The sequence below is a fragment of the Lepidochelys kempii genome, chromosome 5 (genome assembly GCF_965140285.1).
Source record: "Lepidochelys kempii isolate rLepKem1 chromosome 5, rLepKem1.hap1, whole genome shotgun sequence".
In the NCBI taxonomy this organism is placed as follows: Eukaryota; Metazoa; Chordata; order Testudines; family Cheloniidae; genus Lepidochelys; species Lepidochelys kempii.
The window spans coordinates 18118511-18144861 of NC_136384.1; the positions used below are offsets into that span (position 1 = coordinate 18118511).

Sequence of the window (26351 nt, forward strand, 5' to 3'; positions counted from 1 at the left end):
CCCCCCGTGTGTATATATATATATGTATATATATAGGTAAACACCAACAGAGAGATTTTGTGACTTGCTGAAGGTAACAAAGTGAGTCAATAGTACAGCTGTCAAGATATCATAGAAGTCCAGTAAATTTACCTACCCACTAGACCAGTGGTTCTCAAACTTTTTTTTGTGTGGACCACTTGAAAATTGCTGCGGGTCTCGGCGGACTGCTTAATGATCTTTCCAAATGTTATTTGTACCGTTAGCTAACTATTGTAAAGCGCTTTGGATAAAAGTGCTATATATAAAAAAATAATAATCATTAGTGTTTTCTGTGCTACAAATAAAAGCACACAGCTCATATTTTAATATCAGTAGTCTTACCTTTCCAATGCGATGGATGTGCCCTCTCTTCCCCGCCATGGCAGCCCCCTGAGCTGAGGCTGGGAAGGAGGGGGGGTCTCTCTCTCTCTCTCTCCCGCTGCAGCAGCCTCCAAGCTGGGGCTGGGAAGGAGGGCCGTCTCTCCCTGGCAGCTGCAACCCTGGAGCTGGGGAAAGTCGCCTTTCTCTCGCCGCCACAGTCCTGCACATCCCAAATTCCCCCCACCCCCTCTTCTCATCCCACTGCCCCCTTCCACCTACCTATATTAACTGCCCACAGGCTGCTGAATATTCCCACTGTATAGAGCAAAACATATGTTACATTGTAGGCAGTCTGTTGTCCTTTATACATCACTGTGAAGTGCTATGGAGAGAAGCTCCAGCAGATCATTCTGAAATGCTGGTGGAAAATCTTGGAATTTCAAAGCAATTGAAACGTAACCTTACATAGACTAGAGAACAGAAGCTGGAGTGGAAAAAAGGAGCCTTTGGTTCATTGATGCCACTTCCTAGACCAGAATTAAAAGATGGTTTCTAGTTACTTACAAGTAGGCGAAACACGTGAATATCTATTCTTGACTCCATTGCATAAGTCTATCTGCTCATATAAATAGAAAAGCTCTACAAAATTATTCTTTAGAGGAGTCATGTGGCTTACCCTCATGTTGTTCCTCTTCTACAGATTTGAGTTGAGAAGTTATAAAAGATTCTTGTTCCTCATTCATTCAAAACACCAATTCAGTGTTCCTAAAGTGAATTGAAAAGTGATTTCTCTCTGCTTTTTAGCTAGTAAATATTATTGCCTATCACTGGAGGTAATGTGAGGTATATGGGAGCTCAGATTAGAAATTGAAGTTTGCTGGACTTGGGGTTAATTTATTTCTGGCCATGAATCTGGGCTTTGGAATCAGTTTAGTTTAATTTATCACTATGACTACGTAATTGGTGAAGGATTAAAATAAATACCTTATCTACAACTATACAATATCACACCTATATTTTGATAAGCATGACAGGAAACTGACGCTAAGAAGCTTTCACAAAATTAAAGATTGTGGATGCTACTAGCTCTTTTTATACAATACGATATGAATTGATATGATATTATGATATTTCTGTTCTCTGTTCAACAATCCTATGTATTAAAGTAACTTATAGTATTGCATGTGGCTCAGTTCGTACCTGTATCCCTTCCATTCTCCTGCTAGTGTTCTGGGAGATTAATTCTGTTTCATTTCTTCCGAAAACAACCTATTTTCAATTCTAATCTATCACTGGGGTATATGATTGCCTACCAAGAGTTCATTAAAAAGAAGCATCTGCCCCATGTAGTTCTTCTTTCTCTCTCTCTCATGAGGAGGAAATAGTCTGTGGATTTGAAACGTTTCTGCTGCTGAGTATTTTTATTAAAGTATGCCTCGCACTTGGAGTGACAAGTGGTGAGATGTGTGGTGGTTCTGAGATGCTGCAGGAGTTCATTCCATCCTTCGATGGCCCCTCAGAAAGATCTGAGTCCTGCACAAATGAGCTTTGCTCTTCCAGCAGAGCATTCTCTTATATCAGAGAAGAGCCATGGTTCTTGATCAGAACATCTAACCCAGTATCCCGTCTTCTGACGTTGGCCAGTGCCAGATGCTTCAGAGGGAATGAACATAATAGGGCACTTTTGAGTGATCCATCCCCTGTCATCCGCTCTCAGCTTCTGGCAAGTTGGAGATTTAGGAAATCCACAGCATGCGGCTACATCCCTGAGTATCTTAACTAATAGCCATTGATGAACTTATCTAATTCTTTTTGAACCAAATTATACTTTTGGTCTTCAGAACATCCCATGGCAATGAGTTTCACAGGTTGACTGTGCATTGTGTGAAGAAGAACTTCCTTATGCTGGTCTTAAACTTGCTGCCTATTAATTTCATTGAGTGCCCCCTAGTTCTTGTTATATGACAGGGTAAAAAATACTTCCTTATTCACTTTCTCCACACCATTCATGATTTTACAGTCCTCTACCATGTTCCTCCTTAGTCACCTCTTTTCTAAACCAAGCAGCCCCAGTTTTTTAATCCCTCCTCATATGGAAGCTGTTCCATACTTCTAATCCTTCTTGTTGCCCTTCTCTGTACTTTTTCCAATTCTAATATATCTTTCATGAGATGGGATGAACAAAATATTCAAGGTGCGGGCATACCATGGATTTATATAGTGGAATTATAATATGTTGTGTCTGAGTATCTGTCTCTTTCCTAATGGTTCCTAGCATTCTGTTAGCTTTTTTGACAGCAACTGCACATTGAGCAAATCTTTTCAGGGAACTATCCACAATGACTCCAAGACCTTTTTTGAGTTGTAACAGCAAATGTTGACACTGTCCATTTGTATGTATAGTTGGGATTATTTTTTCCAATGGGCATTACTTTGCACATATCAACATAGAATTTCATCTGCTATTTTGTCATCCAGTCACCCCATTTAGTGAGATCCCTTTGTAACTCTTCACATTCAGCTTTAGACTTAACAGTCTTGAGTAATTTTGTATCGTCTCCAGTTTTTGCCACCTCACTGTTTACCCCATTTTTCAGATAATTTATGAATATGTTTAATAGCACAGGTCCAAGTACAGATCCTTGGGGACCACACTATTTACCTCTCTCCATCGTGAAAAATGAGCATTTAATCCTATCCTTTGTTTCCTATCTTTTAACCAGTTACTGATCCATAAGAGGGCCTTCCCTCTTATCCCATGACTGCTTAGTTTGGTTAAGAGCCTATGGTGAAGGACCTTGTCAAAGGCTTTCTGAAAGTCCAAGTACACGATATTTACTGGATTACCCTTGTCCACATGCTTGTGGACAGCCTCAAAGAATTCTAATGGCTGGTGAGGCATGATTGCCCTTATAAAAGCTATGTTGACTCTTCCCCAACATACCATGTTTATCTGTGTCTCACTCTCACAGATCTTGAGAGACAGGCCAGTCCTTGCTTACAGACAGCCCCCCAACCTGAAGCAAATGCTCACCAGCAACCACACACCACACAACAAAAACACTAACCCAGGAACCTATCCTTCCAACAAAGCCTGTTGCCAACTCTGTCCACATATATACTCAAGGGACACCATTATAGGACCTAATCACATCAGCCACACCATCAGAGGCTCGTTCACCTGCACATCTACCAATGTGATATACGCCATTATGTGCCAGCAATGCCCCTCTGCCATGTACATTGGCCAAACTGGACAGTCTCTACACAAAAGAATAAATGGACACAAATCAGACGTCAAGAATTATAACATTCAAAAACCAGTTGGAGAATACTTCAACCTCCCTGGTCACTCAATTACAGACCTAAAAGTCACAGTACTCCAACAAAAAAACTTCAAAAACAGATTCCAAAGAAAAACTGCAGAATTGGAATTAATTTGCAAACTGGACACCATTAAATTAGGCTTGAATAAAGACTGGGAGTGAATGGGTCATTACACAAAGTAAAAACTATTTCCCCATGCTAATTTTTCCCCTACTGTTACTCACACCTTCTTGCCAACTGTTGGAAATGGGCCATCCTGGTTCTCACTACAAAAGTTTTTTTTTCTCCTGCTGATAATAGCCCAACTTAATTTATTAGTCTCATTATATTTGGTATGACAACACCCATTTTTTCATGTTCTCTGTGTATATATATCTTCCTACTGTATTTTCCACTGCATGCATCCGATGAAGTGGGTTTTAGCCCACGAAAGCTTATGCCCAAATACATTTGTTAGTCTCTAAGGTGCCACAAGTACTCCTCATTCTTTTTGCTGATACAGACTAACATGGCTACCACTCTGAAATGTGTCTCAGATAATTCTTTTCTTTCCTATAGTTTTGATCAATTTGCCTGGTAGTGAAGTTAGACTTACCAGCCTGTAATTGTCAGGATCGGCTCTGGAGCCTTTTTAAAAATCAGCATTAATTTAGCTATCCTGGTTCTGGACCTTGTTCTTTTAGATATTCCCGATCATTAAGCACCCTGACTGAGCTGAGGGGGAGGTAGAGAAGAAACTGGGAAACGGACAAGGACAGGCTAAAGGGGTGCCCAGGATAGTGTCACCATGTTACCCCCTCCCCATCTTAGCGAGAGAGAGATTTGCTGGTGCTAAACTGGGTGTCAGCTCCCTGACACCACCAGGCTATTAGTCACCCAAATAATTTCCTCATGGCTCTGCCAGCTCTTACTTTGCCTTGCAGGTTAACATCTGGTGTACCCCAGTCTCTAAGCTCCTCTGAAGCATCCCTCTGTAATGTCCAGCCCCTATCACTGGACACAGTAATTTGTAAGTCCCAAGAGAACAGCATACACACAGCTTGACTGGTACAACTCAAGGCCATGGAGATATAGCTACAGTGAAACAATCCTAAATTTATTATCAAAGATTAAGACTTAAGAAATAATGAGTAAGGATAATGACTGGAAACAGAAATGGTTACACATATAAGAAAAAAACATAAAATGCAATCCTAAGTCTACACTTATTAATGGTTACCGCTCCTATTTAATAAAGTAGACTTTGTCCCAAGAGTTCAGTCTTTGACAGAGTTTCTGGTTTTCAGTCATAACCAAGCTCCAAATTTTCATGAACAACCCACACTATTCAAGGGATTTCCTCCATGAATGGATAACAAAGTGCTTTTCTTTCCCCCTCCTTACAGTCCAGTAAACCTTTGAGGAGCCCTTCTGTTGTTTGTTCTCCTGTGTGCTGACCCCCATGTTGACATCATATCCTTACTGTGACTTGGAATGCAAATGTAGCTCCCATTGTGTTTGGCTTACAATTCTTAATTTACATCAGACATAGGAGTAGGTGAATGGCCATTCTTTTGTCTGGCAGAAAACCTGTTTATTATCTTTGCCTTGTTACACAGTTTAAAATATATTTTAGTAGGTACACATAATTTACACACCATCTGTAGATACATCTCACAATGCTAATGGTGACTAGTGTGTCACTGTGGCTTTCATTTAATGCCTTGATATTATCTGTGAATAAATGATATCGAAGTGTCATAGAATCATAGAATATCAGGGTTGGAAGGGACCTCAGGAGGTCATGTTAGATGTAGTGAGTTTATCAGGTCTGATAGGAGTTGCTGTTATCGAATGGTGAACCCTGGCATTGAGAAGTTCTGAGGGTTTCAAGGGTCCTGGGCAGAAGAGTCTATATAACTTCTAGATAATATTCTCCTTGGAACCTGGAGTAGAACATAGGATTCCTGAGTCATAACATTACTTCCTTTGTTGCACAAGTTGAAGGTATGTAGTGAGTGAGGCAGGAGATTGCAGGAAGAGTAAGGATGGACTCATGGTTAAGGCAATTAAATGCCACCCTGGAGAACTGGATTCTATCTCTGCCTGCCACAGATTTCCTATGTGATTTTGGGTAAGTCACTTAAGCAAAACTTTACACAGGTGGCCACAGTGTTCTTCATTTTCTAGGTGGCCAACTTGAGATCCTGAGGTCTAATTTGCAGAAGTGCTGAGCACTCACAACTGCAATAGATGTCTGTGAAAGCTGAGTTTTGAACATGTAAAGTGCTATATAGTGCTGTATACTCTGAAAAAAAATCAGATCCTAGGCATTGCAAGTTGGGCAACCAAAATTATTGGACATCTTTGACCTTTAATTTCTTAAAGGTCTTGGTATCGCAGCTCCCCATCTGTGAAATGGGGATACTTGCCCTCACCTCACAGGGATGTTATGAAAATTAATTAATTAATTTGAAGTGGGCAGAAACTATAGTGATGAGTGCCATAGAAAAGCCCAGGAGGAAATTTTTAATTCTATGTTGAGAACTGGGTTTGAACAGTATGCAGTAAATAAGGCTGCAGTGGAATGTCGGTAGTGGTTCAGAGACAATCTACTATGTCAATGTGGGCAGCCACAAGCTATGATACACATTGTTGAGAACTGCAGTTTCCTGGAGGTCTTTGTGCCTTGAACATCCTTGATAAGAATTCTGTGGCTTGGCTTGACTGGACTGCGTATGCCAAATAAATAATAAAAAGGCATAGGGCCACATGTTGAACAATGAGGAGAAAACAAAATATTGAATAATGGCTAATAAAGCGAGTCATGTCCATTCTGTGCACTAAAAGAAGCAGGAGACCTGTGGCCATTTAATTAAAGACAGACACATAATGTATAAGCACAAGGAGTCATATTAAGGTTGCACAAGCAATCTTAATTCTGATATTTCCTAACTTTTGAGTGTGTGATTTTGCAACCTTAATAGTCTTTTCATGTCAGTCCCCCCCGCTTTTAATGGATTTAGATATATTATAAATCAGACATTGGAAATGGTTGCTTGAGAAATACAATTGCATTTTCTGTTCAAATGAGAAGCCATGGATGCTACCTAGAAATGAATGTAATCTGGCTTCCTAGCAACTATGAATATTCAAAATAGTGAACATTGTTCCCCTGTGAAAGATGATGAACTGTATGTGAATTGTTTTTTCTGTGACAGGGATCTCATTAGAAATTTGATGTTATTAACAGTTTTCCTCAAATTGCAAATCTCCATCATACCAGTATTATGGTAATGATGAAATTAAATTAAATTAGCATATCATATACCATACTGCAAAAGTGGGAATACATTATAGTAGTACAAGGCAACAGATAATTGCTATCTTAATAAGCATTTGTCCTCAGCAAAAATAATCCAGATTGTTTCTTCTTTCTATCATCATGGACAAAATTCATTCTTATTAGTGAAATCCTCATATTTTGTAAATCCAGTCATAAGTTCCACTTGGTTATATGAAACTGTTTTCTCAAGCCTAAATATACTTCATTCTGCACTGTGTACTTATCTAAAAGCTACTTACCTGCATATTAATGTGCATGCTTTTGGCACCTGGTCCATTGAATGAGCTTTGGATCAGACCCCTGGTTACTCAAGGTGCTTATTGTGTATATTTCACACAAATCTTACATACTCTCCATACTGGGTTTTTAAGCTTTCCTTTTTGTAAAAATCATATGACTGTTAAATTGTATTCACTAAAATAAATGTTTTCCCTGGTATTTGATTTTTTAAAAAAAAAAAAAAACAGGGCTTGGGGAAGTAATTTGATTTGCAGATATGTTTTCTATTTCTGTCTAATATTTTCCAGGCCTAGTGAAATTATTAGGTTGCTAAATTTACATTCACATCCACTCACTATTTGTTTTGGTTTTTATCTCTCTCTTTGCAGTTCCTCCGTGGTTTTTAAATCACCCTTCAAACCTCTATGCCTATGAAAGTATGGACATTGAGTTTGAATGTGCTGTCTCTGGTAAGCCTGTCCCTACCGTGGATTGGATCAAGAATGGAGAAGTGGTCATTCCTAGTGATTATTTTCAGATAGTGGTAATTATCTGATTTTTGTCATTGCAAATTCACTATTTGACTTATTTTAAAGTATGTTTTTATTTCTGATTTGTTCCTTCTTTTCATAACCAGTGTTTTAACTAGTTTAGCAGAAGCAGGAAACAAGCAAAACTAAGCAAAACTGATTAAAAATCTCTCCTGCCTCCTGGTGGACAAAGGGGATATAGCACCAGAGTGCACTGTTACCATCTGACCCAAAGCCCACTGATTTCACTGGGATTTGGATCAGGCCCTTACTCTTTCATTCAACAGTGGTTTAGATTTTTGTTTAGGCTCTCCTCCAGAACAGAGCATTGACCATAACTTCATGTCATATTTTCAATTAAATTATTATTTATCACCTATTATTGATAAAGTGCCATCAGTGTCATGTATGATGCTTTACTACAGACAAAAAATGATAAATCCCTGCTCCGAGGAGATTACACTTTCAGACATAAGTTAGTAAGGGATGACAAACAAAGGGAAGGAAGTGAATGTGGGCGGATGAAGAATACAACAGTGGTCAGTCATCAAGTGTACTTATTGTTAAATGCACAACTTCTTAATCTGTCCTTCTAAAAATAGATATGTTTAAATTTGAAGATAGCGGATCAACAATTACAATGGAGGTTAGCGATACTTCACACATCTGCATGGGGCCTTTCTAGCTAGAGAAAACAGGCTGTGAGCCACAATGCAACAACGGGGATAAACTCGGACAAAGGGGAAACGGGGCTTAATATCCTTAAGCGTCTGTTTTAAGGATACACTGCAGTACGCATTTTAAGTAATCGTAAGTGAGAAAGGTAGAGCTCTTAAAAGGGAGCTAACAAATGCCATTTGGAATTCACAGAAGTGTGCAGATCTTGCAGCTTCTTAGCAATTTCTTTTCATAGGAGTTAAAAGTGAAACAGATATTTCTGCCACAGGTATGACATTCAACTGGCATCCCTCCCTGCATTGTTTTCAAATCTGTTTTAGAACATATTTGCTGAACTTGATCTTTCAATGATGATCCATCAGTTTCTTCAAATGCAAAGTATTTTCACCACAATTACATTAATCATGATAATGGTCATTTGACATGACCATTATCATATGACACAAGTTTGTCGCCATAGCACATAATAGGTAGTGTGATACCATGTCACATTCCCATCTTTTATTACCCAAATAGCATTATATGTGGGGCATTAAAAGTTAAACATCAATGGTGGAATTCTCAAAAGCATTGGCGTAACTAGTCTCATGAAAGTTAACGATAGCTTTATCACTAATTTCAGTGGGAGCAGAGTTGAGACACTGTAGAGTGCTTTGGAAAATCTCATCCCTAATATATCTATCTTTTGTTACAGCATGATAAAAATATCCACAGGCCATGAGATAATATTTTTCTTTTGATGACTTTGGTATAAGAAAGTTAGCATGTCTCATTCATATAGATCAGATTGCAATATTTAGTGCCAATTTCCTAGTGAATGCCCATTATAATCAATGAAATGGACTATGTTCCTGTAAATTAAACTTCTTCCAATGACTAAAGGTTGGTTTTTACCATATTTTTCTTGTGGAGAAGATTTACTCAGTTAGTTATATGGAATCACAAGTTCATGCTACTTTATGCAGCATCACTGTTTGTTATGAGGAGGATCAGACAGCAATCAGTGTACTTGCCAAGGAATGGAAAGTCCCTTTATTATTATTATAATGTGGAGGGGAATTATCCTTTCAATTTTTATTTCCTGAAGAAATATTTATAGCAAGGGAATCTCTCTTGCAGCATTTTCTTATGCAAAGAATTGTCCCTAAGAAGCCAACATTTGCCACATCACTTAATTCTGCTAGTGCTAGCAGCAGCTAAAACTGAAATCCTGCCCATCAGCAGCACACAATGAGTGACCCTTCTGTTGCTGCTGGTCTTTGGGTCTCATGGCATGATGTAGGATCTGACCTTCAGAATGCTGTTTATACATAAGGTACAAAAGTTGGAAGTTCTTTTTTATCTCCCCTGCTGCAAAGAGCCAATACAAAGCCCTGTTCCCCACTCAAGTCCCACTCTAGCTTTTAATATGGTGTTTAATTGTTGCATAAGGTATTGGGCTGGCCCTCCTCTGTCCCAGCGTGAATAAGGGCACAAGCACCATCCTTGTAACAGAGTGGTGCAAAGAGAACAAAAAGAATCAGTTGATTGCGATGAATGTGCATTTTATTACAATCCACTGGAGACAAAGACATTATGAACGGAGGCTGATGTTTCCTAGTACTCTCTGCTCTTGTTTCACAAACAAAATATTGTTGAAGCTCCTTAGTAAGCGACATTCAGTTTGACAGTTTTTTTCTAATTATTTTCCTCCCTTTCCCCTCTTTGTCTCTCTAGGGTGGCAGCAACTTGCGGATTCTGGGCCTTGTAAAGTCAGATGAAGGTTTTTACCAGTGTGTAGCTGAAAATGATGCCGGGAATGCACAGACCAGCGCACAGCTAATCATCCCTGAGCCGGGTAAGATACAAAGGACACAGAGAATCATATCAGTGATTAATACAATTAGCATAAATCCTAGTTGGGCATCTACTATTCCTCCCCCCACACTTTATTCTCAGCCATGTTAAAAAATATTTAGCTAGCTGGCTGGCTTGACTTATAACAGTGTGTTCCTTAGCACTAGGGGAGATGCAGGTCTGTCTTGGTGTAACCTTGAGACTCTCTGTCACTGGGACAATTACAGATGCTGGGTGCATCCCTGAAGTGACACTGGAGGTCAGAATCTCAGCATGAAAAATCAAAGACAGTGTCTTCCCTTTCAACCACTGGTTTCATCTTGCTGAAATATGAGAAGAGGTTGGGGATTATAAAGGGCCAGGGGGAGTGTGTGTGTGTGGAGGGGGGAGATGGAAGAAATAGTCCAAATGGAATGGAGAATAAAATATTGTATGGCTCCTCAGCGAACACTCAGAATATTTGTCATAGGGGAAAAGGTAGGTGAAATTTAGCACTGTGATGGTAGGGGTAGCAAAGAGGACTGATTGAAAGGCTGGTGTCTCTTATACAACAAGGGAACAAAAGTGTGTTTCTGTGGCCCAGAAATGAGTAGTTTCACAAGAATTATAAATTGTCCTTTCTTGTGCCAATACCGATGGGGTTTATTTCTTTATGGAATATTAAACTGTAAATACATAAAAACTATGTATTCATTTTAAACCAGGTAAGGTAAAACATGTATAAATGCCTTTAATGTGCTTTCTGTGTTTTATATGATAGTTATTTACTTGAAGTGGGTTCTGCTGTGTTTGTTAATTATGTAGAATTGTGTCATTAAGCTGTGAGCAAGTGAATATTCAGAAATATAGGCTATGTCTACACTTGGCGCTATGGCTGTGATTCGCAGCCCAGGTAGAAATACTTGAGCTAGCTCTCTCTGAGCTCGTGTGCTAAAAATAATAGTGTAGCTGCCATAGTACGATAAGTGATGAGGAGTGTCATGGGCTAGATGCCCCCAGCACTAACCCCACCTGGACCCCACAGGTACATATTTGGGGTGGCTACCCATGCTGCCATAGCTATGCTACTATTTTTAGCATGCTGGCTGGATGAGAGCTAGCACAGGCATGTCTTTGCCAGCTGGGAATCACCACCCTAGCTTGTGGCGTAGATGCAGCCATAGTTCATTCACACCCTGACCTGGACTGGAAAAAGTAGAAAATTGGCAGTTCATAGTTGTTGATAGATTTTAAAACCAGAAAGGACCACTTTCATCATCTTGTTTGACCTGTTTTATAGCACATGCTATAGAATTTGTTTTGAAAAGTGTGCACAGAATAATTTTAAAATTGTAAAGCTTTACTTAAACGCTGCCATAATTTGAAAAAAACAAAAACAAAAACAGTGTTCTCCACTAGTGGGCCATAACTACAGTAACACACCCACCCACTGTAGTGTTTTAGACAAGTAATATGGAACACTCTAGTAACATTGTAATGTGTTGTTAAAGACCATTGATTTCCTGAAAGGCTATGATACTGCAAGCCTTTGCCCTGTGGGCAGTAATGTGCCAGGTAGTTGCACTGCAGTGCAAATGCAAGTGGTAACTCCAGGTGGGCACAACCAGGGTTAACTGCTAGGTCCTCACTAGTCTCGAGTCCCTGGCATAGCATTTCCCTCACAACAAGTACACACGGTAAACAGAAAAGGGAACAGGACCAATGTCCTTTCTCTATCTTTGTTCCTGAGTACAGAATGAATAACTGCTTGAGCTCAAATTTTAAACCTCTTAGCAGTTTGTCACTCCCATTCCCTCTCCCTTGCTATCCAATCCCTCCTTCATTCACTCATTCTTTCTCCAACCAACCCATGTCCAAAATGCAACTCCGGCAGCACCTGGGGAAGCCATGGATCACTTCCCAGCCCACATCCCAAGCCAGCTCCCTTGTGCAGTAATCCCCCACTGTGAGCTGTGCCTGCTAGCAGGGGATGCAGCTACGCAGTGACATTGCTTCATGGGAACCCTGGACAGAGGCATGATTTTCATCCTCATTGTGGTAATGAGGCACTTCACTGTACAACTCTCCTCTTAGGCCTGACTCATGCTATTAATAGACTGGATGTCTGCACAGCAGGATCAGGCTACACTTGTGCTCCCGGTATGGCTCATCACTTTTTTACTTGGCCTTTATGCACTCAGCACTCTGCACCTGCATAGTGCAGAATCAAGCCAGATGAGTATTTCTCTCCTTCTGTGCAGAGTGTTACCTTTCCGTTGGGGGAAACATGAACATAAGAAGGTGCTTAAAGAAAAAACCTTGGCACAGTAACTATACATAGCACATAACCCCACCGATATTTAAGATGGGCAGCTGGGAGCAGAACAATATAATGGTACCTAAAAATAACTTCATCCCTATTAAACATCATAATGGGGGGAAAAAAGGGTTTTTTGTGGGGGTGGGTGGGGAGGAAGGGTTTGATTTTTTTTTAAAGCTGAATCTTGCATTTAGCTCATGCTTCTGGAATATATTTAGACAGGTGCAACCCTGGAGAAAAGGGGCCATCGTGAACTATAATGTAGTTTTATTTATCAATAGGACCAGTCTGAAGGAAATGGGAGAATTCATTACTGTTTCCACCTAGATGTTCAAATGCTGTCAGTAAATTCTGTACTTTTGGTCAGTGTTTATTGTGTTTGGCATTGGATTAGAATGAAAGTAAAAGAAAATGAAGACAAAATCCTAAAGAGCTACGGGATACTATTGTAACTGTCTCCATTTCCCTTTATAAATGATGGATTACTTTTTCCTAGCTATTTAATCAGATCTTCAAACAATGCCACTCCAATTCCTCCGAGATGTTGAGAAGGCCAGCATGCACAGATGGCAGAGAAGCCAGCTATAAATACAAATTAAGTGCTGGGGCCGACCATGGTGGGAAGTACATAGCCCTCTCTGTTTAAATTTAGTCAATATACGGTCACCATATCTTTCACACTCAGTGTGAGCTCTGCACTGCACAGCTGTTCAGTTTTGGCCTGTCCACAGGCCTCAAACTAAGGGTTACCCCTAGCAACTGTGACAATCTGCTTCTTGTTAAGGCATAGACAATGACCTGTTAAATCCAGTATTCTCTGTTGGTGAGTATTTACAAGAGCCTAATGAAGTTTCAATATAGTCTTTTATAAATAGTTACCAACCCCTTTTTGTAACCATTAATTTTGAGGGAACAGAGTCCAAGACATGTAAAAGAGCTAACAGAGTTTTCTTTTTCTGATAGCCAAGATCAGGTTTATCAAAAAGCCCCTACGTAAATTAATAATCTTTTTATTCTCTAAAGTAACATTATGGAGAAAATAAATAGATGACCATTTATCCTCCATGAGATTCGTAAAATCATGGCTACTGGCATTTTAGTTAGTTGCAAATATTCTTGGCCAGCCTATGAACTTAAAATTAGGTGTGTCATCTATTCAAATGCCTGATGCATAGTCTATTGGAGATATCCAGTATAGTGTCTGGTAGGGGGTAAATCAGAAGATCTTAAGATTCTTTTCTGTCTCTAGTTACTGTGATCCTGCTCTGATACCAAATCTTTCTGTTGTCATTACACAAACGTGTAGCTTGATCATCTGATTCTGAGCTGACTTAAACAGCAGTTACTCCTGGTATACAGGAGTAACACCACTGATGTCAACTATAAAACCAGTGTGAGATCTGATTCAGACCCATAAATTATGTTCAGTGTAAATACAGTGGTATGCTGAGTTGAAACTAGACAACACTGAAATGAGTAATGCAAGCTAAATGGGTAGTGAGTTTACACAGATTATAACCTTTCTTCTAGAATTCCAGATGGAATTGTTAAAATGTTAAATGCTATTTAAATATATATTGGTTAGACATTGGGGAGCAAGTGAGCCTCCTGGGAAAATTAATTGAAATTTTAGCTTTTAGCTGAGATTATAGTTATGGAGGCACTGTATTTAACATTTCATCATCTTTGAATTACATATTGGAGAAATTGCTCTTCTTTCCATAATGAAGGCTGCAATCATTCTCCTGTAATAACCATCCCCTTTGTATCCCTTAAAATAATAAATAATCACTTTGTTTCCAAAATGTTTAACTCTATCATCTTCTACAGCTCAGCTTTCCTGGGTTCTTCAGCCTCCGCCTATGCTCCAAAGCTACCCTGTTTTGTTCCTGCTTCCACTAAAGAAGGACCATCCCTGTGGACCTTCTATAATCTGTAGGATCCGTTGTCCACCTTAGAGGTTTTCTAGATAAAGCCCCCAGTATGTACTTCATGAAGAGAACAGGATGGTTAATAGTGAGGTTTTTGTTAGTGAATTGTTTATTTTTAGAACTGTAAAAAACATCATTTGTACATCTAAAAAAATAAATATCATGGACATGCATGACCGCAGATATGATGGACATGATCCCAGAGGAAAATTCTCTCCAAAGAACCTGCAAACAATTATTATCTTAATGCCCATACTTTCACTCAGATCCATCCTTCAAATAGCTTGGTGGGGGTAGGAGGGAGCAGCGGGAGGAGAATTATTTACTCCATAGTGTGCAAAAACAGATAAAGAAACTAATCAATATAATCCTGAAATAATCAACTCACATAAATGGATAATTGTCAATTATGTTTTTTTAATAAATTCCTTGTTAAACAAATTTTAACTTATGGATATACACTTTACCATGGATACGTGAGAATATTATTTACCATTGGGAGCTCCAGACATTATAAGAAGTAGCTAATTTGAAAACAGAAAGATAAAGAAAATCATCTGTTACATAAAATAACTAGACAACAGGAAACTACATGGGCTATTTATGTTACACAAGGAGGATATACTGTACTGGAAATATTTTAATAATCAGTTATTTTGTGTCCATCCACTGCTACAGGAAATGGGAGAGGCAGTTTCAAACTACAGACTATGGAGCATTGAGGGTTAAAAAGAAAACTTTTGGCAAGCTTCACTTCAATTTCACAATTTTAGATGTTTATATCTGAAATGTCATGGTGTTGTAACCGGGGGGGTGGGTGGGGGTGTCCTGACCAAAAAGGAGATCATGGGCGGGGGGGGGAGGGTGTTGCAAAGTTGTTGAAGGGGTATCCCAAGATTGCCAACCTCACTTCTGTGCTGCCTTCAGAGCTGGGCTCTGAAAGCAGCACCCTCCAAGCTTCCTGCAGTTAGAGGAGGTTCCTGGAGGTGGGTAGGATCTTCCCCATGCTGCTGGGAGTGCCCCAGCCAGGGGCTCCTAGCTGCTAATCCACACCAGGGACAGATTAAGGCAGGGACCCCTGACAGTTTGGGCACCTCAGGAAAAATGGGTGCTCCAGCACTGGAAGAAGCCCCAGGGCAGAAGTCCCTACTGGATCACCCCAAGCCCCAAGAGGAAGCCCAGAGCCCAGGCTGCCCCAGATAGAGCAGTGGAGGAAGTCTGTTGCCTGATCTTTAGATTGTGTATTAATTATGTTGATTACTTAGGAATCCCCAGTTATTAAACTGAGGTTGACAGGTTCTTGTCCCAAGATCAGGCCCAGTATTGTTTAAATTATTATATAGTTGGGAACCCCGATGTGCACAGTTGCAACACTTACACTGTAAGAACTCTTTTATATTTACAAATATAGTTTATTTAGCACAGTTGCAAACACTCTCAGTAAAGTAGATAGAGATACTACAGAATGTACATCTGCACATCCATATACTCACACCATCCCTTGTGGAACAACCTGAAATGTTAGCCGTCATCTTCCTCATCATCATCACCTTCTCCCTCATCACCAGTGGCCATCATTCCGGCACTTCCCAAGAGCTACATCTTTTTCCTACCACCCCTAGGCTGGGATGCCACTTTTATAGTACGTTACGCTGATGCCATTATGTTTCATGCATATTCAGTAGGGGATTTTTTCCCTTTTCCTTATTTGTATTTCCTCACCTTACTAATGTTGGAGTGTCTTTTTTCTATAGAGTAGTGTATCAATGATTTCAACTTATTATCGTATATGTCAATTTGTTACTATGGCCCTTTTGTGGTTAGGTATCACATTTGTTATTTCTGTCCTAACCGGTTATTTCAGTTCTTTCCAACTTCCATGTTGTGGTGTACCTGTTAAGTTTAATAGGGTATGAATTTAGGAAGCCCCCTATGCCAACCTACTTCAATGCATCCTTTATGTTAAAGGTCACAACCATATAAGGACCTCATGCTTTAGCTCACCACCATGTATCTAGGTGAAAGGTCCCAAACATGTATGCTAACTTTGCTTTAGCTCAACATACAGGACTTTTTGTATGTCCCTTGCATTACAGCCAAAATATAGTCTATAATATAAACCTATTATAATAAAACAAATAATCAAGCCCATAAGAAAATAAGAAAAGATATATAGGCAAGCAAGCAGGCGAGCCTTAGATGTATCTCATGTACCTGTTGCATTACTGCTGAATATAATGCAAAGCAGAATATAACGCAAAGCAGTGACTATAATAAAGGCAAGCTAGCCCACTGGGCTACAAGCCCCCAGCTGGAGTGGCAGGGGGAAGAAGCCCCGAGCCTGGGCTGCCCCCGCCCCAGCTGCAGCCACCAGGAGTGGAAGCCCCCAGGGGAGGATATACCACCCTCATTTCTGCACTGCCTCTGGAGGTGGATCTGATCGCCCCACCAAGAGTGGCAGTGCAGGGGAAGGACAACTCCTATTGCCCCCTAGCATGGCCAGACTAGCAGCTAGGAGCCCTGGGATCCCAGCAGCAAGGGAGATCAGATTTCATGGGGGAGGGTTGATTTCATGGTCCATGACACATTTTTCACATCCGTGAAATTGGTAGGGTCATACCCATCTACCAGGTTGCAATGTCTGGAGTGGGAAGCCAGGCCCAGCCCCTTGGGGCAGAAACTGCCACACTCAAGTCTCCCCCTCCCCTTTCTCTGGGCCTTGCCTTCTAACTAGGCCAGGTTTAGGGTTGCAGTGCTGGGGCAGAGGGTGCTGCTGCAGCTGGTTGTTGCCCCCTTGGCAATTTAGTATAGGGTACGGTGACATCCTGACACCCCAATATTCACCACTGCCATGTAATTAGGATATGCCTTATACAAAGTATGCCTTGTGGGGTGTCTAAAAGTCTTGATCTGCTAGACAGTAATATGTAGTTGAATTGTATGTGCTATCATCATATGTGAAGTTGTGAAGTTTGGCTGTGTATGTGTTACTGAACCATGTTGTGAGGTTGAAAACACCCACAAGCAACCTTTCGGATGACAGTAAAAAGGTCACACAATGTTAATGGTTTTATTGCGGAGATGCACACAAACAAGGATTACCCCAGGAACCGTGTACAATAGAAACCTCTCAGAGATAGCACTATGCAGTGGAACTGTTTGACCCAGGTCACAGCGAAAGAGCTTTCCAGAAAGTGGGGAGAAGATATAAAAGGGGGGAAATGACATCATGGGGGGACCTCACTCTCTCTACAACAACACACCTGGAAACACCTGAGAAACAAAGACTGAACTGTGGGAAGTGATGGTCCCAGGCTAGAAGGATTTTTATCCTGTGTATGAAAACCTGAAAAAGCCAAGGCAGCTTGTGCCTTAAGTATGTGCCAGCCTGTTTATCATTCAGGGTGAGAATTTGCTAATTTATATCCTATCTATCTAGTATGTTAAGGTCACTTCATGATTTTTGTTTATTTACTAAGGTAATCTGCTTTGATCTGTTTGCTATCACTTATAACAACTTAAAATCTATCTTTTGTAGTTAATATATTTGTTTTGTTTTGTCTCTAAAACCAATGTGGAACTCATACTTGGGGCAGAAAGCTGTTGCATATATCTCTCCACATTGAGGGAGAGGGCAAACTTTATGAATTTACACTGTATGGTTCTCTGTGCAGCGCAAGACAGTACAATTTTTGGTTTACATTCCAGAGGGGGTGTGCACTTGCATGCTGGGCAATCCTTAGCTGAGCTATCCCATGCAGAGCTGATCTCAGCATCTGTGTGAATATAGCTGCATCTGGGTGTGTCTTTACCTGTGTGTGTGCAGGAAGGGGGCTTGAAAGCCTGTCACAGCAGCACAGAGTAAGGGGAATGCAGGCTGGTGGGACAGGCGGGCTCAGTGATGCTACATCCACCCACTACATCGCTGTTTTTAGCCTTATACTCATGTTTCCCCATTTTTTTCCTCCAGGTCAACATATTTAACAGACAAACCCTTACATTTTTCCTCAGAGGAAGGAAGAATGAGCTGGAGTTTGTCATCTGTGATGTGCAAAGGGACTAGCAAAGTTTACAATGCTATTTCCTGTAAGTTAGCCAGAGGTCGAGTGGTACAGGAGGAGGAGGAGTGGGAATGACAAGAGAGCTCTCATAAGTTGCAGTGCACGCTGCAAAAGAATACGTTTTATCTCCTTGTCTTCTCTTTGCAGACAGAGCGGTGTTTGGGGGCAGAGTTGTATGAGTGTGTGGTGTAATCACCGCTGCTCACCTGTGGCAGGTCGGAGCTAGGGCCATCTCTCTCAATGTGTATACTAATTGATGGCGGGTGTATTGAGAATTTACTATGTCATTATCAAGCCTGGAATCCTGCTTCCATCAGTGGCTACTAACTGAAGCTTCAGGGGAAAGCCAAAAAATCCTAACATAAAGCATATAGCCAGGTGTACACTACCATAAATGAGATGGGGAATGGCTTCCTGACCCCATCATGACGTGTTTATCCCCTGAAACTTGAGAACTGATTGCCCTTGTTTTAATATGCATAGCTAGTGTGCTGTTCAAATGTAAAGCACCATATAAGCAGTAATAATAAGGATAAATATAAATTTTGTTTATGTATTTTATGATGGCCTTCACCATAATATCATGACTGTGAATTTATAATGAAGCCATGCAAAAATGCTAAGTTAGCCAAATTATTTTTGGTTTAAAACATTTCCACTTAAGTTGCCTTGTGACAGAGCCCAGCCTAAAACTATCTGTGCTGAAAGCCTGATAGAAGATGTGTGCCTTGCTGAAGGCTGCCAACTTCAGGCTGTAGTAAGCCATCACAAGGAGCAATTTCCAGAGTCCATTTTCAAAAGTGATTTAATGAGGACAGATGATCCAGTGGTGGGGGCACTAGCTTTGCTTTTGGGAGTCCTTGGTTCAAGTCCTTGCTCTGTCACGGACTCCTCTGTGACTGTGGACAAGTTACTTAGCGTTGCTATGCCTCTATTTCCCATCTGTAAAATGGGAATATTAGCACATCCTTACATTAGAGGCGTGTTCTTAAAGATTGAGAGGTTCTCAGATACAACAGTAATGGGCCCATATATCTATATCTATCTACCTATCTATCTATCTATCTATCTATCTAGGAGCCAAAGTTCCACTGATTCTCAATGAGACTTGGACACCTAAGTCACTTCTGAAAATGGGCTTTAGGGTAACATTTTCAAAAGGTACTTAATTCACTTAGGAACCTTATTCTGTTTGAAAGTTGACAGGACTGAGGCTCCTTAGTCATTTAGACACCTTTTGAAAATTCAAATTTAGAAAATAACAAAGATGAAAACATTAAGGCCCAATAGCAATATGATAGAATTTTACAAACTTTATTCTGAAAACGTAGTGTTTGAGAGAATCTCCTATCTATAGCTTAGAAGGTAGAGTATTAGTTATTAAATTATATACAAATAGTTTAATTTAAAAATAACTATAAAAAAGGCTACGTTGTCCTCTTAAATTGATAGTTCTTTCTTAAACCCAGCTACAGAATCTAATGAATATGTTTTTTTTATTTCCTTAATAAATAATACATAATAGTAATAAATAATAGTCAGGAGAAAACTAGAAGGCATTTTGCTAACACATTGTATTAAGTGATGCTAATTACAATATCCATTACTGTATATTGACCTTACATAGTAACTTCAGAAGAATCACAAGATGGAATGAATAAGTGCGCACTTAGTCTTAACACTTCAGGATTTTTTAGCATTTAATTTGTTAGGTAATAGCACTGAATTGACTATCTATGAGTATGAAAAATGATGTACTTCCTAGTCTCGTATTAGTTACTTGCAGACAATTAAGTGTAATTATTATCACTTAATATAGGAACTCTTACTATAAATTCAAAGCCTTGTTTTTATTTTATTTAATTTAAACCTTGAAAAAGAAGAAATGTGTTGTGGTGTGAACAAGTGCAAGAGGCGAGGGCTCCTGCCTCATACTGAGAAAGACGGACAATTAGCAAGTTATCTCAAGTGCCTATACACAAATGCAAGAAGCCTGGGAAACAAGCAGGGAGAACTGGAAGTCCTGGCACAGTCAAGGAATTATGATGTGATTGGAATAACAGAGACTTGGTGGGATAACTCACATGACTCATGCATGCCTCCGATGAAGTGAGCTGTAGCTCACAAAAGCTTATGCTTAAATAAATTTGATAGTCTCTAAGATGCCACAAGTCCTCCTTTTCTTTTTGTGCATACAAACTAACATGGGGGCTACTCTGAAACCTGTCACATGACTGGAGTACGGTCATGGATGGATATAAACTATTTAGGAAGGACAGGCAGGGCAGAAAAGGCGGGGGAGTTGCATTGTATGTAAGAGAGCAGTATGACTGCTCAGAGCTCCGGTATGAAACTGCAGAAAAACCTGAGAGTCTCTGGATTAAGTTTAGAAGTGTGAGCAACAAGGGTGATGTCGTGGTGGGAGTCTGCTATTGACCACTGGACCAGGGGGATGAGGTGGATGAGGCTTTCTTCTGGCAACTGACTGAAGTTACAAGATTGCAGGCCCTGGTTCTCATGGGAGACGTCAATCACCCTGATATCTGCTGGGAGAGCAATACAGCAGCACACAGACAATCCAGGAAGTTTTTAGAAAGTGTAGGGGACAATTTCCTGGTGCAAGTGCTGGAGGAACCAACTAGAGGCAGAGCTCTTCTTGACCTGCTGCTCACAAACCGGGAAGAATTAGTAGGGGAAGCAAAAGTGGAGGGGAACCTGGGAGGCAGTGACCATGAGATGGTCAAGTTTAGGATCCTGACACAAGGAAGAAACGAACGCAGCAGAATACGGACCCTGGACTTCAGAAAAGCAGACTTTGACTCCCTCAGGGAACTGATGGGCAGGATCCCATGGGAGAATAACATGGGGGGAAAGGAGTCCAGAAGAGCTGGCTGTATTTTAAAGAATCCTTATTGAGGTTACAGGGACAAACCATCCCAATGTGTAGAAAGAATAGTAAATATGGTAGGTGACCAGCTTGGCTTAACAGTGAAATCCTTGCTGAGCTTAAACACAAAAAAGAAGCTTACAAGAAGTGGAAGATTGGACAAATGACCAGAGAGGAGTATTAAAATATTGCTCAGGCATGCAGGAGTGAAATCAGGAAGGCCAAATCACACTTGGAATTGCAGCTAGCGAGAGATGTTACGAGTAACAAGAAGGGTTTCTTCAGGTATGTTAGCAAAAAGAAGAAAGTCAAGGAAAGTGTGGGCCCCTTACTGAATGAGGGAGGCAACCTAGTGACAGAGGATGTGGAAAAAGCTAATGTACTCAATGCTTTTTTTGTATCTGTCTTCATGAACAAGGTCAGCTCCCAGACTACTGCACTGGGCAACACAGCATGGGGAGGAGGTGACCAGCCCTCTGTGGAGAAAGAAGTGGTTCGGGACTATTTAGAAAAGCTGGACAAGCACAAGTCCATGAGGCCGGATGCGTTGCATCCGAGAGTGCTAAAGGAGTTGGCGGATGTGATTGCAGAGCCATTGGCCATTATCTTTGAAAACTCATGGCGATCGGGGGAAGTCCCAGGTGACTGGAAAAAGGCTAATGTAGTGCCCATCTTTAAAAAAGGGAAGAAGGAGGATCCTGGGAACTACAGGCAATTCAGCCTCACCTCAGTCCCTGGAAAAATCATGGAGCAGGTCCTCAAGGAATCAATTCTGAAGCACTTAGAGGAGAGGAAAGTAATCAGGAATAGTCAGCATGGATTCACCAGGGGCACGTCATGCCTGACGAATCTAATTGCCTTCTAGGATGAGATAACTGGCTCTGTGGATGAGGGGAAAGCAGTGGACGTGTTATTCCTTGACTTTAGCAAAGGTTTTGACACGGTCTTCCACAGTATTCTTGCCAGCAAGTTAAAGAAGTATGGGCTGGATGAATGGACTATAAGGTGGATAGAAAACTGGCTAGATTGTCGGGCTCAGTGGATAGTGATCAATGGCTCCAGGTCTAGTTGGCAGCCAGTATCAAGTGGAGTGCCCCAAGGGTTGGTCCTGGGGCTGGTTTTGTTCAATATCTTCATTAATGATCTGAAGGATGGGGTGGATTGCACCCTCAGCAAGTTTGCAGATGACACTAAACTGGGAGGAGAGGTAGATACGCTGGAGGGTAGGGATAGGATACAGGGGGCCCTAGACAAATTAAAAGGATGGGGCCAAAAGAAATCGGTCCTCAATAAGGACAAGTGCAGAGTCCTGCACTTAGGGCGGAAAAATCCCATGCACCAGTACAGACTAGGAATGGAATGGCTAGGCAAAGGACCTAGGGGTTACAGTGGATGAGAAGCTGGATATGAGTCAACAGTGTGTCCTTGTTGCCAAGAAGGCCAATGGCATTTTGGGATGTATAAGTAGGGGCATTGCAAGCAGATCGAGGGACGTGATCGTTCCCCTCTATTCGACATTGGTGAGGCCTCATCTGGAGTACTGTGTCCAGTTTTGGGCCCCACACTACAAGAAGAATGTGGAAAAATTGGGGAGTGTCCAGCGGAGGGCAACACAAATGATTAGGGGACTGGAACACATGACTTATGAGAAGAGGCTGAGGGAACTGGGTTTATTTAGTTTGCAGAAGAGAAGAATGAGGGGGGATTTGATAGCTGCTTTCAACTACCTGAAAGGGGGTTCCAAAGAGGATGGATCTAAACTGTTCTCAGTGGTAGCTGATGACAGAACAAGGAGTAATGGTCTCAAGGTGCAGTGAGGGAGGTTTAGGTTGGATATTAGGAAAAACTTTTTCACTAGGAGGGTGGTGAAGCACTGGAATGCATTACCTAGGGAGGTGGTGGAATCTCCTTCCTTAGAGGTTTTTAAGATCAGACTTGACAAAGCCCTGGCTGGGATGATTTAGTTGGGGATTGGTCCTGCTTTGAGCAGGGGGTTGGACTAGATGATCTCTTGAAGTCCCTTCCAACCCTGATATGATTCTATGATTCAAGCATTTTGTGGATGACTAGACTGTTATACCCCTGGAAGCCTCATTTTCCAAGGAGGAATTTTTGTGTGCAAAGCAAATGTTTCCTTGAACGGTGTTAGGGTGCTTTCCCTTCACCCTTTCCCCTGGTTCTTGTCACATGGACAGAAAGCAGAAGACCAGAAGTCTGAAGTGTAGACAATGCAATGTTTATTGGGGTTTGTTTCCAGCAAACATGTATTCCATAACTCTGACGCCACAGAGTCTTGTTTCCCAGTGTCTCATCCCCCTCTCCTCAGGAGGCATAATTATACCTGAAATGCACACCCACAGTCCCACCCCTTACAACTTGGGGTCATGTTCCATTTTGGGTCTGGGGTCTTCATCCCACCTCTTTTGTACCCAATGGGAGGGATAAGGAGTGAGGTTGTGCTCTGGTCAGGACGGGCATTTCTTTGGTCTTTTAGTGTTTTATACCTCCCCTCCAAGCCTTTTTGCCCCTCTGACTGGTTGCTTGATTTTGCCTTCAGATAGGGGTTGAGGCAATCTTAAAGTGTGCTCTGAGTAACACTTTAACTGCTTTTATCTATTCCCATTGTTCAAATAAATCCATTTGACTAGGCAGAAGCAACATCACAGTGTCTTTGTCCTTTGTTTACACATATTAGTATAAGAGTATCAAAAAGTCAAACCCAAAATTCTATCCCAGACTAACAAACAGACCTATATACTGACAAACAGCTCATATAATAACAGGTTTCAAAGTAACAGCTGTGTTAGTCTGTATTCGCAAAAAGAAAAGGAGTACTTGTGCCACCTTAGAGACTAACCAATTTATTTGAGCATAAGCTTTCATGAGCTACAGCTCACTTCATTGGATGCATACTGTGGGCATCGATGAAGTGAGCTGTAGCTCACGAAAGCTTATGCTCAAATAAATTGGTTAGTCTCTAAGGTGCCACAAGTACTCCTTTTCTTTTAGCTCATATAATAGTTTCTCATTCAGGTTTGGCACAAGCTCAGGCTTTTACGTCTTCACTTACAGTAATATAGCATATTACATAGCGATCTAGCACTGTAGAAAAAAATCCCCAGAATTTGCTGAGTCAAGTTTTAGCTAAGCCTTAATAGGTTATAATGTCAGTTAAGTTTGGGAAATTCAAATTGTTGATGTTTACTGCTACCTGCATCTAACAGTTATCCATCTGTTTCCACTCATCTCTGAATGTGGCAATTCTCAAAAGTAATGTGCACTGAGAAGGTTATTGGGTTTGTTTTATTTCCCATCTTGTGAACTGCAGACTTCCGATTGCATGGATGAAGCAATATATATATAATGTTATGTGGTTATTTTTTGAGTTTTACATTAAATTACAGGTGAAGAACAAAGAGACAATCATTATACATGTGATATACGCGTGCACATATTTACTCATAAACAAAGGAAATCAAGTACACAGTGAAGATGTAGTAGTCATTGCATCTTTTGTTCAAGGTATCACATAATTAAGTGCTTAAAGGAAGCCCAGCTGCATCAGCATATTTTAGCCATAAACAGAACAGTTAGCTTCTGCAGGGTGTTTGGTGCTGACTGTAAAATGAAAGGAAAAAAGAACAAGAGGAGAAGAAACCAAACAAAATGATAAAGGAGAAGGGCTAATACACATCGCTGGTGAAATTGCATTGACATTCAGTAGAGGTGAATGTGACTTGAACAGTGATTCCAGTACAGGTTTCAGAGGAGTCATCATGGAGATTGTTGTTATCCTGCTAACCTATTTTGAAAGCAGGAAGTGACACAACTGGATCTCAATTTTCAAGCATAAGTGCATATGTCAGGGCACTCAGATCTACTTTTGAGCACTCAAACTAGAACCAAGGCACATAAAATGGGTATCTGGGTACCTACAGTAAATGTTAACTTGAGTACCCCAATTTATACACTGAAGTTTGGAAGCTGGGCTCCTTTTGGGGGGAATGGAGATTTAAAACAAAGCACAAGATTCCCTCTTGACAATCACAGTTCTCCTAGAATCTTAATATTCCACCTATCCTCCACAAATATTTCTTGATCAATAGGGTGAATTAGGGTACCCATGTTAACATTTACTACAGGTAGTTAGAAACCCATTTTGTGTGCCTTAGTGCTAGCTTGAGTTCTTAAATGTGGAACTGAATACGCTGACATTTGCACCCAGGCTTGAAAATAACAAAAAGCACCTATAAAAATGTGAAATTTCAGTGGTTATGTTGGGAAGGAATAAGTGTAGGTTCAACAAGGAATTTATGCACAATTGCAGCAATGTGTCAACAAGTCTAGCATTTCCCTTTGTGCCATGTTATAGTTTAAAGATTATATATGGAGGCTAGGGAGCATAAGCAACTTCCACACAATAATTTGTAAATTTAAGAGGTAGGGATAGCTAGGTGCAAAATGGTAATATACTTTTCCATATAAATCACATTGGAGGCAACTGTAAACTCTAAATTGTTTACAAGTATAGCTAAATCTACCTTTAAGAGCTTTGTCTGGATCATTTTTAATCTCCCCAGGTAAAGTAACTTCACTAACCTGGAGTTAAGATTAAAATATTCTATCACTTCCATGAAAGAAATCCCTAAGAGAGCACTGTAGATTTCTCAGAACAAACACAAATATTTGAAAGCTATGGTATTTCAAAATAAAGTTACACTTTTCAAAAACAAGTTAAAACATTTGAAAGGGTCCAAGATTATCCAAACACCCTTAACTTTGCCTTTTCAGCACTGTACTGCAGGTAATGTTTTCTAGGACACAAATGGGTAAACTTTTGTGGTGGGTAGCTGAAGTTCTCTCTGGTTGCTGTTGGAGTGCCATTGTGTGACATGCAGTGTTGTTATTGTTGTGTT

The 26351-nt window shown here is 40.6% G+C and overlaps 1 protein-coding gene across 1 annotated transcript in view; it reads left to right on the plus strand.

Moving 5' to 3' along the window:
* The window catches only part of DCC (DCC netrin 1 receptor), a 967455-nt gene that overhangs the window by 581653 nt on the left and 359451 nt on the right, over positions 1-26351 (plus strand). The window contains exons 6-8 of the mRNA XM_078852711.1: positions 7603-7757; positions 10138-10258; positions 11839-11854. Coding sequence (XP_078708837.1) covers positions 7603-7757; positions 10138-10258; positions 11839-11854 — 292 coding nt within the window. The remainder of the gene's footprint in view (positions 1-7602; positions 7758-10137; positions 10259-11838; positions 11855-26351) is intronic.